At 31.1% G+C, this 12,747-nt stretch overlaps 1 protein-coding gene across 1 annotated transcript; it reads right to left on the reverse strand.

Annotated features, from left to right (window-relative positions):
• Nucleotides 1–1,207: 1,207 nt before the first annotated feature.
• LOC107442874 (uncharacterized) lies at nucleotides 1,208–8,562 on the reverse strand. Its single transcript, XM_016056542.4, has 4 exons — nucleotides 8,526–8,562; nucleotides 6,666–7,280; nucleotides 2,253–2,484; nucleotides 1,208–1,340 (listed from the first exon to the last, which is right to left on the reverse strand). The coding sequence occupies exons 1-4, from the start codon at nucleotides 8,560–8,562 to the stop codon at nucleotides 1,208–1,210; spliced, it is 1,017 nt and encodes a 338-aa protein (XP_015912028.2).
• Between the last annotated feature and the right edge of the window lie 4,185 nt (nucleotides 8,563–12,747).

Raw genomic sequence — 12,747 nt, forward strand, 5'->3', positions numbered from 1 at the left:
TTGTCATGAATAATACATTCAAAAACAAAAATCGTTCGTTACTAAAAAAAATTTAACAATTATTAAAACTTTTAAAATTTGCAGCTTCTAACTTGAAAACAATAGATAGTTACACCGAAGAGCCATTACATTATGATCACCCTGCTAATAACATGTAGGACCACCTTTAGCCCTCAAAACTGCTAGCACCCGACTTGGCATTGATTCCACAAGGTGCTGATAGGCAGGCTGAGGCATTTGGTACCAAGCGCTCACCAACTGGTCCTGCAATTCCCTCACATTGAGAGGGGGTAGCATGGCAGAACAAATTTGGCTTTCCAAGTAGGACACAAATGCTCTATTGGTTAAGGCCAAGATATGACTTGAAAGTCACTGGAATGTTCCTAGAACCAACCCATGAGGATTCGACCCTTATGACATGGTGCATTATCCTGTTGTTAAGCACCATCCCCCGCTGGAAAAACTGTTGCCATGAATGGGTGAACCTGGTCTGCAATTATGTTCAAGTAGCTTACAGACGTCAGGGATTGTTCTATGAGGATTATGGGTCGTAATGTGCCCCATGAAAACATTGTTCCTGGACGAGAAACCATGAAAATCTGGGCGAGTCCATTGTTATAGATGGAGGGTGGTCATAATGTAATGGCTCTTCGGTGTAAATTTATTGAAATCCATTGAATAGGTATGTTCTAGCTTAATGAGAGTAAATAATCTTTAAATTTCGTTTCATCTGATTTTAACAATCACAGTTGCATCTTTGCTTACCATAAGAAATTTCTTGAAAAAAACTCTTATAGATATTTATTTAGTTGTTATTTTACCATATTCAACCAAAATAGTCAAATAATCATAACAAAAGATGGTATTTAAGCTGCTAATTATAAGGAAAATCATATAAAAGATCATACATCATAGTTGAGATCGCAAAAAATATTTTAGCACGATAAAAATAAAGGTAGTATCTAAAACTAACAAATCACTTTTGAGGAATGTTGAGTTGAAAACAAACAAAAAAATGTCAAAACCATTTTATAAATAAAAATCCCAATCAATTACCTAAGGAATTACAGAATATCCGTCATTCTTTAATAGAACCGAGACATTACTGTTGCCACCAAAAAGAAAGAAATAATTTAGCGTTTTTCTCGAGGTTACATTGGAGATTAAGTTTGAAAAAATTTTCCCTTTAATAACTTTTAATATTAAACTAATACTTACAATCACAATCTCTGATATGACTGGCAACTCCCCACCATCCTTTATTCTTACGACAAGTTATTTTTGCTTTACTTTTTCCATCCTTCAAATAAGCTCCATAAGCACAAACTTGCTTGCATTTTCTAAGAAAAAGAATGACACAATATATGCATAGCTAAATTTATGAATTGTAATATTTTTTCTCTCCCAGCACATAGGCTTTCCAAATGAAAAAAAAAAAGCTTTCCGATTTGGTTATTTATCCCCAGTTTCAACGGACAGATTTTAAGGGAATTCGATGGGGAGATACACATGAGATTTATGTATAGTTTTGTATAACACATACAAAATGAAATTAACTTTCAGCAATTAGAATACACACCCATTATCATGCGCGTTCTTTGGGGTAGGTTAGAGAATTGAGCAAAACTAAAACGACCATAGGACCGTTCCCACCAAATTTCCTTAAAAGCCATCCTGTAATTTGGAAGAAATCTACCAAGTCTGAATTTTCTATAATCTTAAAAATAAGTGTAATTTAATATTATTAAACTAATCTGCATAGAAACTTTAGCAATGCTCTTAGTGTTCAATGTATTGGAACATTTTTAAAAAATTCAATGACCGTATTTTGTGGGAATACTTGTAAATTCAAAAATTCTCACCAAAAATTTGAAAATCGAGCTCCAAGGGGCATAAATTTGAATAAAAATATACCTTCTTATTTGATTCGTAGAAAGTACCCTTAATTCTACATGAATAGATGCAAATATTAGACAGCAGCATAACTTTATTATACTGTTACGAGAAAAAATAAATATCGTAGAAAAAAAAATTGTTAGCTAATAACTTCTACAATAGAACTAAAATATCCACAAATTCATAAACACTCAAATTCCATAGTTTTATCTATTTTTCGGGTCATGTCTCTTTCACATACATTAAGAACTGTCTGAACCATTTAGAAGATTTTGCAAATGCCATTTTTTTCATGTAGTTAATTAATTTCCATTCTATTTAGAAATACGAAGAAATCTATAGGATCTTATACTCACATCGACCTTAAGGAGATGATACATCTCAGTTCTGAATGCTTCATTTTTTTGGGGAGATGACATTTCTTGGGACTAATTAACTCCTCTTGTAAGCTATGAGTATACATATAAGAATCATCTTCATCTGCTCCATATTCAAAATCTAAATCCAGGGGAGTTTTACGTGATATCCTATGATTGAAGTCTTCATTCGTCAAAGAATTAGACCAAATTCTTTCGTAGCTCTCTTTTTCTAAGAAAATATCAATTTAAACATCTTTGAAAATAATTATCTGAGAGAAATTATTAATAGCCTATTAATTCCCCGAAAAAAATGCCTTACTTATATGTGTTCTTCTGCTATGACCACTAAATGTATGTACACTTGAATTTTTGTCACAATAAAGTATACATAATATTAACACCTTGAATGCCAATGGGGGTCACCGGTGACCTATACTGTGTTTGTTCATAGCGCCACGGGGGTCACCAATGACTGGCGAAGCCAAGATTATTAGAAACACATAATTCGAGCAAATTTTTAATGCTTTCAATTTTTTTATATTATCATCATTACTAAAATGGTTTGAAGAAATTAATGCAATGTAGAACACACAAAAATTGTTTTATTTATATACACAGAGATGCCAACTTGCTCCGGACAGCACATAAATATTTTAATGTGGTAGTTTATTAATCCTGATTCTTGGTTTAATAAATTCAATTTAGTAGGTTTACATCCACCACTATTTCTAAACAATTCGCAGGCTTATATAATTCGTCACTTTTTTTCTGATATGTCATGCTAAACCTTTTCAAAAACTAGCAAAATCTGTCTAATATTTGCAAATTTAGTTTGTAGTTATTTACCGTTTGGCCAGATAGACAAGACATGTAAAATTAGCTTGGCTTTCAATGTGTTAACAACTTAATATTTAAATTTCAAAGAGAAAAACGAGACATGAATATATAAGAAAGAAAAATAAAGTTAAATAAATAATATGGTAATGAAATCTCTGGAATTGTTCTCGAGGAAAAAAGGGTGAAAAAATTTAAAACCAGTTTGTTGTCTGATAATTGATTTCAAGTTTACCTAACCTCTGCAAATCAACAGGCTTTGACTTTCTGAAAAGTGGTTTATGTCAAATTTATATGAATAAAATAATTTCTCTGCGCATATGATACATTATTAGAACCGTTACTTCTTGGTGCCTAAAAAATTATGAATTAATTTATCTTTTAAATCTAAACAGGAGGAGAGTGAAATGTACGATTTTATGCATTCTGCTTAGAAAACGAGATAACTATTTTCACGAAGTATTAAAATTGGTTACAAAGTTCGTCAACAGATGACGCTAACCACTGTAAAAAGCTATGAAACAAGATTCGTAAAAACATAACGCAGTCTGATGACAAAATTAAGATACGTTCCTTCATATATTTTTAATTGAAATATTCTGAAATGCTGTTACAGTTTTTCCAAATCAGTAGCTCTACTGGCGAACTTTGCACTTTATTGTGAAGTTTAAGAATAAATAAGTTTGTCTCTTTAACAGAGCAAATCAAACCTCACATTTTTATCTCATTGATTTTTTTTCTTGATGTCTCAGGTCATCGGATATTTTAGAATAATCTCTTAAAAGAGGCCCGTGGGCAATAAAAAGTACGGAATATTGAGACTGCTTACCTCCTTAGCCGATCTCAATTTTTTAACAAAAAATTATCTCAATAACTTTGAAAAAAAATTATTTTTTTAATTTTTAGCTGTGATCCAACATGTTTTTTAAATAACGTATAATCTTCTTTTATTCTCGTTTATAGTTCCGGTTTCATAAGTGTAGTAATATTTATCAATTAATTACTGAACAGTTGAAGATGCAAACAAATATTCAATAATGCATATCAAAATGAGTAGCATGTAAATTTAAGTTTCAAAATAATTAAGTTTCAAAAACGTTCGATTTTAAAAATTATATCTGATAATTCATTCCATTCATCAACATATTATCCATGATATATGCCATATCTTTTCTAATTATGTTAGCTACATCATAATTTTTTAAATATCAATAAATGGAGCTATTGTAGATTCACGTTAAAATAGTAAATAAAATAGTTGATTTTTTAAAAAATTAAGAAAACGTAAAAGTTTCGAACTACTGAAAGATAAAAAGGGAATTTTTAAAATATCTTAAATAAAGACACTGTTTTTTTTTAAATTTGACCTTTTCATATAAATGATAATTTTTTTTTACAAAAATCTCTCCATTATCTTACAAGTATATTTTTAGAATTCTTGTTAAAACTAAAGACAAAAACTACTCAGACTAAAAGCCACTAATTAATTTTGAAGCTAGAAAAAAACAGGATCAGAATTCAACCAGTTACTATTGAGGAAGGTAGAACTGAAAACATCGAAACCTGATTGATAACCGGAAGAAACAGAGTGGAAAACTAAAGGCAATTAATAGAAACACCCTTAGTTGTTTTCGGATTAACAAGCTGGTTTTTCTTTCTTTCACCGTAACTTCCTCACTGCTAACTCAACTCATTTTAATGGAGTTTTTATTTATTTCTCGCATAAACATTTAATTTATGAGCCCCAGAGTGTACCTTTTTTCACTTTGTTCGAGGCAAAGACTCTAAAAATATATAATAAAGGCGAGGATTACAAAGCAACAAGTGTTTTGTGTTTTGAACACTTTTAACCCCTTAACGATCGGTCAATTTTCAAGAAAATGGTAAAAAAGTGCCTATTTTTTTGACTTTTGTATCTGTATTAAGTATTTGATTAGTGCTGACATCTAGTTTAAAATAAACTAACTATCTACAATTATCTAAAAATTATCCTGGTACTACCACCTGGTGTGTAAAATAAGAAATAAAATGTTTTCCGGGCAAAAGAAATAAATTAGTTTTATTCTTATCGGCGCGTTACTACTGAACACTCCAGCCCGGAAATATCACGAGAGCGAGAGATAGAGGGCGAAACCTCACCCCGTCATTTTCACGGGAGCGAGAAGGAAGGGGTTAAACATAGTGGTTATTGTTATGCAGATAAGGATGAAATCAAATAAAACATGAATGGAATGAATTATCATACAAACTTGGGGTACCTGTGTCATGCCCATGCGATGACACAGGTACCCCAAGTCACTACCTACATGACTGCCCACTAACTGAATCATACCACCTCAAAAAACCTAATGAACAAGGCAGAACGATATTTGCAGACAGTTTCAAAAACAAGCATATTATGCAAAAACTAATAAATATTCTAGCCATAACCAGAAACATCACAGACAATATGTCATAAACCTTATAATAACTTTGTAAAAATACTGGCAGCAAATACAATGTTGAGGTGTCAGGGCTCCAGGCAAACCATTGCTGCAGCATAAAAACACACTCTGGCCCCACCCCTGACCAGCAAGCATTTGGCAGGCAGTCAGTCAACACAAGCTGTTGTCCGTGAGGCAAATAAAATTTAAAAGAAAAAAAAAAAAAAAAAAAAACTTAAGCTCGATCCACACAAACAAGAGATGGCTTAACTGTCTATAAACGCACACACAATAAAAAACAGTAATCTATATCATGATCCGCTAAAACACTGCCTCAACTACTACTCATAAGAAAAATAGGTAAAACACGCAACACAACATAAACAAAACATACATACCACACAAGCCTCACCACTGACCCTGCTCCCAGTCCCTGGGGACAGACAGTGAGTCCGGAGCTTTTCAGCTACCCGTGATGGCCATTTATGTTAAATGTTAAAAAAAAAAAAAAAAAAAAAAAAAAAAAAAAAAAATTTAAAAAAAAAAAAAAAAAAAAAAAAATAGGAAAAAAAAATACCTGTGAATACCTATTTTATATTGTACTGTTATTGTCGATGTCCATTCTTTGTGGCTGTAATGTAACGCTGCTAGTTATCTATGTAAAATTAAATTGTCTCTACTAAGCCGGGATAGCCTGGTCAGTAGGGTGCCGGGCCCATGTCCAAGAGTTCGTGGGTACGGTCCCTGCTGGTCGAAGACTCCCCGTGTAGTAAATGGTGACTGATGCACGTTAAATCTGTCGAGTCTCAAAGTCCTCCATGTTCCCATAACAAATCAATACCTCTGGGGGTACCGATACAGAAGTTTCCTTGTCTTCTGGATTGGTTCAAAATTACAAGGCTACGGCGTTTAACATTTGTAGTCGTAAACCCAAAAATTGGGTCGACTGTTCAACGGCGGTCATAAAATAAAATAAAACATATTTATGTACGAAAATCCGCCTGATGGTTCAGAAATAATGTGATTTAAAATGATTAAAAAGTTTGAAAATGTGCCTTCAAACTGCTTTTACCAAAAAGAAGGGAAAAAACGTAAATTTTAAAAACACAAGTGGTTTTTATGACTAAATTAAATGAACTCAAATTATAGTTACCATCTATTTTTGTTATGTTTCTTGTCCGTAAATGTGGCCTTATTACAAATGTCTTCCCAATATTCTGGTGATAATTTTCTTTTTTATTCCTTATATCGCTTAACAATTTATCTCCACTTTTGACTTCAAATGGAAGAAATTCTTTCAATCCATCATCGTAGTAATTTTTTTCGATGGTCTCACTCTTAATATTTCCTTTAAATAAATTAGAAGACTCAATTCGGCTCTCATTTTTTAAAGAATCAGATTCAACAGCAAAGTTTTTGTTTTGTTTAGTTTTCGTTTCATTATTTTCTATCTGAAACTCATGTATTTCTTCTTGGCTATCAGACCATATTGTTGCCCTTTCTTCTATTACTTTTCCTCGTTCGAATTCAAATGGAGAAGTATCTTTCGATTTATCATCGTTATAATTGTTTTCGATGGTGCCATTCTTGTTATTTTCTTTAAATAAATCGTAAGATACAGTTCGGCTTTCATCGTTTGAAGAATTAGATTCTACAACATGGTTTTCATTTTGTGTATGTGCAATAGCGTAAGTGGGACCAACATTTAATTCCTCAAAATTAATTGCTTCTGTTGAGTAATTTTGTGCAGAATTCTGCAGAAGTGAGGCTGGAATAAAAAAAGTGCTTTGTTATTGAGAAGAAAGCTATAAGGTATACAAAGAAACAGATTCTAACCAAATACAGATTGTTTCGCAATCATTGAACCAAAATTATATTGTTGGAGCCTTTATCAAAAATTGAATGAAAACAAGTGCATATTTGTAAGTTGGGATGAAAAAATAAAAAAATTAATTTTCAATCCAGTCTAATTTTATATTGATTAATGAAATGTTATGAATATTTCATTAACTTAGATATTAATTTTCGATTCCTAATGGGTACATTTTTAAAACGTTTTTGTTAAGATTTCTAAAATATATACATTAAGGGTGGTGATTACCAAACACTTTTCATCTTTATTCCTAAACGTTGCTAGGGAGGCATCATTTCACTATTCTCTCAGCTTCATTTTTAACTATGCATACTTTGTTGCTGATCTACTCATGGATGTAGTGGATCCCAATTTGTATTGCCTCTAATCACAGTAAGCATTTGCTTACTACACATTGATCGTGGTTGAATAGGCTTGCATTGTCTACTGTTTCAAAAATTTAACTAATTTTTCTCTTATTTGCTTACTATGCGATATAAGTGTTTGCAATATGAATTAAAATTTCAGCATGTTTGTTAAGCAGTTTGATTATCGCAGCAACAGTAATGTATTGTTTAACTTTTCTAGGAAGAAATAATAACTCGTTTTATTCCGTATATTTGCTTACCATACAATAATTAATTAGTTTTTCTGTAGTGCTGATAATACATAACAAATTTTAAACAATTTAAGAATTTTTTTTTCCAAACTGTAATAAAGTAACTAATTTGAAAATTTGTTTTTACAATACTTTTTTTGTACTATTATTGTCACTATATTTATTTTCATTATGCTTGGTAATATTAAAAAGGGGTAAAAATTCTGTAGGCATAAGAATTCTGTTTAGGGATCAAATCTTGATAAATTCTGCTTGAAAACAATTGAGATCTGTGTTATCATCTAGCTTAGAGTTTCAATTCAGATTAATTATCCTAGCTAGACAAAAAGTAGATAAAATTTTGTTTGCTAAAATTAGCCAATGGACTCAAAAATGATTGATTTAATCTTCGATATAAATAAAAGAATTCTGAAATTCTGCGAAGATATAATAAAAACAGATGTTACATGAGTTTAAACCGTGAAATTTTAAAACGTGACTTTATGAACTTACTATTATAATACCAATTAAGTTATAAAATATATATTACTTTTATTACTTACCAACAAAAAGTAAAGGAAAGCATCCCCTTTTACCCATTTTATTCTTTTAGCAGTTTATAAACAAATTCAGACGATCCATTTTTAAATTGTATTTGTAAACTCCTACAATTTCCAAGATATTTTTAATAAAAAACATTACACAATATCCTATTAATAAAAAGAACATTTCAGGTGAAAAAATTAAAGTAAACAATAGATTTTTTTTATGTAGAATATGCATACCAGTTAGAGCAACTGCATATTAACAATAGAATAAGTTTCTCAAAAGTATGTAAAAGAATGGGCTTTATTCAGTTTTCGAAGAAAAGGTTTAATCCAAATCAAAATCTAACAATAGATTTGGATTTTTTTTTTACAGTAAGTACTACACACTTCTTGCTTCGCTCTTCAAGCCCCGTGATTGGGATCATCTTTGTGTTTGATTATGAAGCAGAAATGGTACTGAAGGACAGAATTTATTCTATTTAAATATTTTATTCTGTTGTTCCATAACACATTAAATTTCACGTTTCACATCCTATTTTTTTCTAATTTCGTATTAACTTCATAATTACAAAAAAGTAATAAAAATAATGACATGGGAACATACTCGACATCTAAAATTACTTCTCAAGAGAAATTCACAAGTCTGCAAGTTGATTATATACTGTCAAAAACTCCAAATCAAATTACGGTCTAAAATATCGGCACACCACCCTAAAAATACATTTTAGCGAGAAAACCATTTTTATCGTAAAATATATTACAGTAATATTTATTTATTTAGAGTGACTTGGTGATTTTACGTAATTATTACTGTAAGAACTACGGTCTGTCTGATTTTTTGTTCCGTATCATGCTGAATTTAGCGGTAAAAATACCAACACTCTAGATGCCGTTATTTTTTATAGTGTTCATAGAACGTGAAAACCACTCAAGATTACCTAAAAACATATTTGATCTAATTATCATTGACGATAGTTTGCCCAAAGACATATTTGATATAATTATCATTGGCGATAGTTTGCCCGAAGACATATTCGATCTAATTATCAATGGCGATAGTTTTTGTCAGCATTGTGGCAGTAAACTTATTGTTATATTTTATTACGCACTCTTTCCTCACTCACTTACCTTCATCGTAATGGTTTTTATCACTTGACGTAAAAGAGGCATTTCCATCAAAAGCAAATGTTATTCAAATTATTTTATATCACAACTGACGATGAACAACGTATCATACGATAAAATATGGAGCAATCAAGTTCAAATTCACATTAAAGCACTTTTAAAAGCTACTCAAATGTAATTAACTCTCGAGTCAAGTTTCAAAACAAGCTTCTTTCGTTGTTGAATTTAATTTGCATTTGAGTTACATGAAAAGGAAGACCAATAAAGTCTACTGATACCAAATTTTAACCTGACAAAATTATTCCTCTTAATAGAGGTACCTCTGATTATTATTATAGTATTAATGAAGCCAAGCAAATGAGCAAAACGATCTGATATTTTCCCCATTGGTGCAGCTCTTAGTTTATCTTTTCCAATAGTTCATGCCTTTTCACAATGAAACACGCTGTTTCGCTGTAATTTGTACATATTATTCTAATTTTAGTACTTTCAAGTAAATTAAAATAAAAAAGGAATAGGTTTTGTCACTTTTCTGGTCATTTAAATTGTTAATTTTATGTGTTTATTCACTATTTTCATACCTCTTATGCAATTTTAAAGCAATATAAGATGAGAAGTATTAGAACTAATTCATTTTCTATGGTAAATTTCTGGAAAAAAGCCAACATCTCCGTTGCAACGAATGAAAAACCATGGAAATTTACCAATGTTTTTCCTACTGCATTTTACCCTCAACTCAACTTTCACTGAGTAGAATTTTTGTCAGCAGTAAGACTAAGTGAAAACTTTTTTCTGATTGATGATATTTTTTCATTCTTGTAATTTAAAAGTTCAAATATTCATATTAGTACTTAAATATAGCTAATTTTTTTCACGAAAACTGATAGTAATCTTTATACTTACGCTTTATTTATTTGCAAAAACAAAAGCTTATATTAATAACTTTTTTAAAAAGCATTTGAGACCATTGACACATAATTTTATGACGGATATTATTTTAGAGTTTTTGCCATTATTCTCAGTAGTTGAGATAATATCAGCACATGAGGAAGGTGGACATACCCTCACAACTTCTATTAACTTATTAGTTAACAACATAGCTTTTAAAAAAGATTAATAGACTACACATGCGAGTACCGAAATGAAAAGGCAGTAAGAAAAACAACTAATCACTCCAAGCAAAAACAAAATTCCATAAGGAAAGTAAGCTCCATGCATTTTATTAAATTCCATCATATTTTGACCAACATCTTCCATCATATTTTGATAGTTATTGTTGGGCCAACAATAATATACATAACTTGTTGGTTGACCATTATAAATGTAAACCAACAATTTCCATCATATTTTCATGGCTGCTGTTGGTCCAACAATAGTAAACATACCATGTTGGTTGACCATTATAAAGGGAATACGACATCTTCCATTCTTGTTTGATGGTTATTGTTGGTCCAACAATAATACACATTACTTACTGGTTGACCATCATAAAGATAATACAACATATTCCATCATAATATGATGGTAAATATTGGTCCATGAAAAATCAAACATTACCTGATTGTTTACCATCATAGCAATAGAGCAACATTTTTCATCTTGCAATGTTGGAATTTGTTGGTCCATCAAAAACCAACAAACCACGATAGAAATTGTTGTATGATGGTGGCCATCAACACATGTTGGACCATCAAGAATCTTATTGAAACCAACATAAACCATCAAAATCCTTCGATGGTATCATCATAAATTTGGTCTTGGGCAAGTAAGGCATAGACGACAGTGTTCGAAGACAACGATTTGAAGTTCGAAGTATTGTGTCGTATATGAGTTAGGAGGGAATCAAAGTCTAATTTACATGCCCGGTGACAATGACGTCATTGTGGATTACCACATATAACTCAATACATTTAAAAGTACCCTTTAGGAGAATGTCACCCGGGTGGAGTCGAGGTAAGATGGGCGGTGTCAGTCTGACCAAAAGAAATTTATGTATGTCTGGGACAAATATTGAAGTTTCCTATTACAGTTATTAAAAGAATTAAAATAAAGTCTTTAAACCAACAGAAACCATTGGTAATTTCAAGAAGGATCTTAAATCGCAGATTAAAAAAGATCTTTTTTAATTAATGATATCTTGTACTGATTTTTTTAGTATAGAATAGCGTGAAAAGCAATACTTCAAAATTAGCTTTTCATAGAAAACGAATAAGCAATATCAACCACACCGAAATCAGTAATATCATCCACAAGTTTAATAAATATTAAAGGAATCACCTAGTCAACGTTTGTCGAAGTGCTCTAAGCATAGATTGGCCGCTGTTCTAACAGAACTATGTTGCCCAGGAACAAACCACGGCAGATGTAAATTTAATAAACAAGGTTTCTTCATAAGGACGAGTTTGAAGTGCTACTTAATATTTATCCTGATAAATAAAAAGGTTCTACCTCCATACAAAGACAACAGATTGAAAAAGAGGAGTAAATGTCAAACATTTTACATTCATTGATGTAAACCAACGTCTCAAGTAACTCAGTAGAAATTTATGTGACATGTAGCCCATATTATATGAACATGAAAACCCATGTAACATATATTTATGTGGGTTTTCATGTTCCCTACGCTTTCAGATTTTATAGTGTGCTCAGCTTCTCCATATTAGGCATCTTCAAAAATACTTTTATATTATATCTCAGAGTAATTGGTACGTAGGTTTTTCTCATGATACAATTTGAAATAAAAGCACAGTGCGCAAAAATCAATAACCCTGAATAACTTTTATTCTAATGATTCTTTTCAAGAACTAGGACTCAATCTTAATGATTCAAAAACATAATTTATGGTTCTAGGGCTGTGTATTTTGTCATATTTCAAAAGCTTTCCTTTAAGCAAATTGGAATTTTCTGATGCAATTATAAAAACTATTAAAACAAAGATAAGGCAAAGCAAAAATACTGAATTCCATTTCTTATCTATTCCAAATTCGCAAATACTTCATGGTCAAGTGAATTTTGCTACCACTTGTCAAAAAGATCTACCACGCTGCTACTGTTCTTAGGGAACTGACAGAGCTCAATGACTAAATTTTTAGTCTAATAAGCTTTAATAGAT

Source organism: Parasteatoda tepidariorum, chromosome 4, assembly GCF_982258835.1.
Source record: "Parasteatoda tepidariorum strain Cologne lab strain chromosome 4, Ptep-v5.0, whole genome shotgun sequence".
Classification (NCBI taxonomy): domain Eukaryota; kingdom Metazoa; phylum Arthropoda; class Arachnida; order Araneae; family Theridiidae; genus Parasteatoda; species Parasteatoda tepidariorum.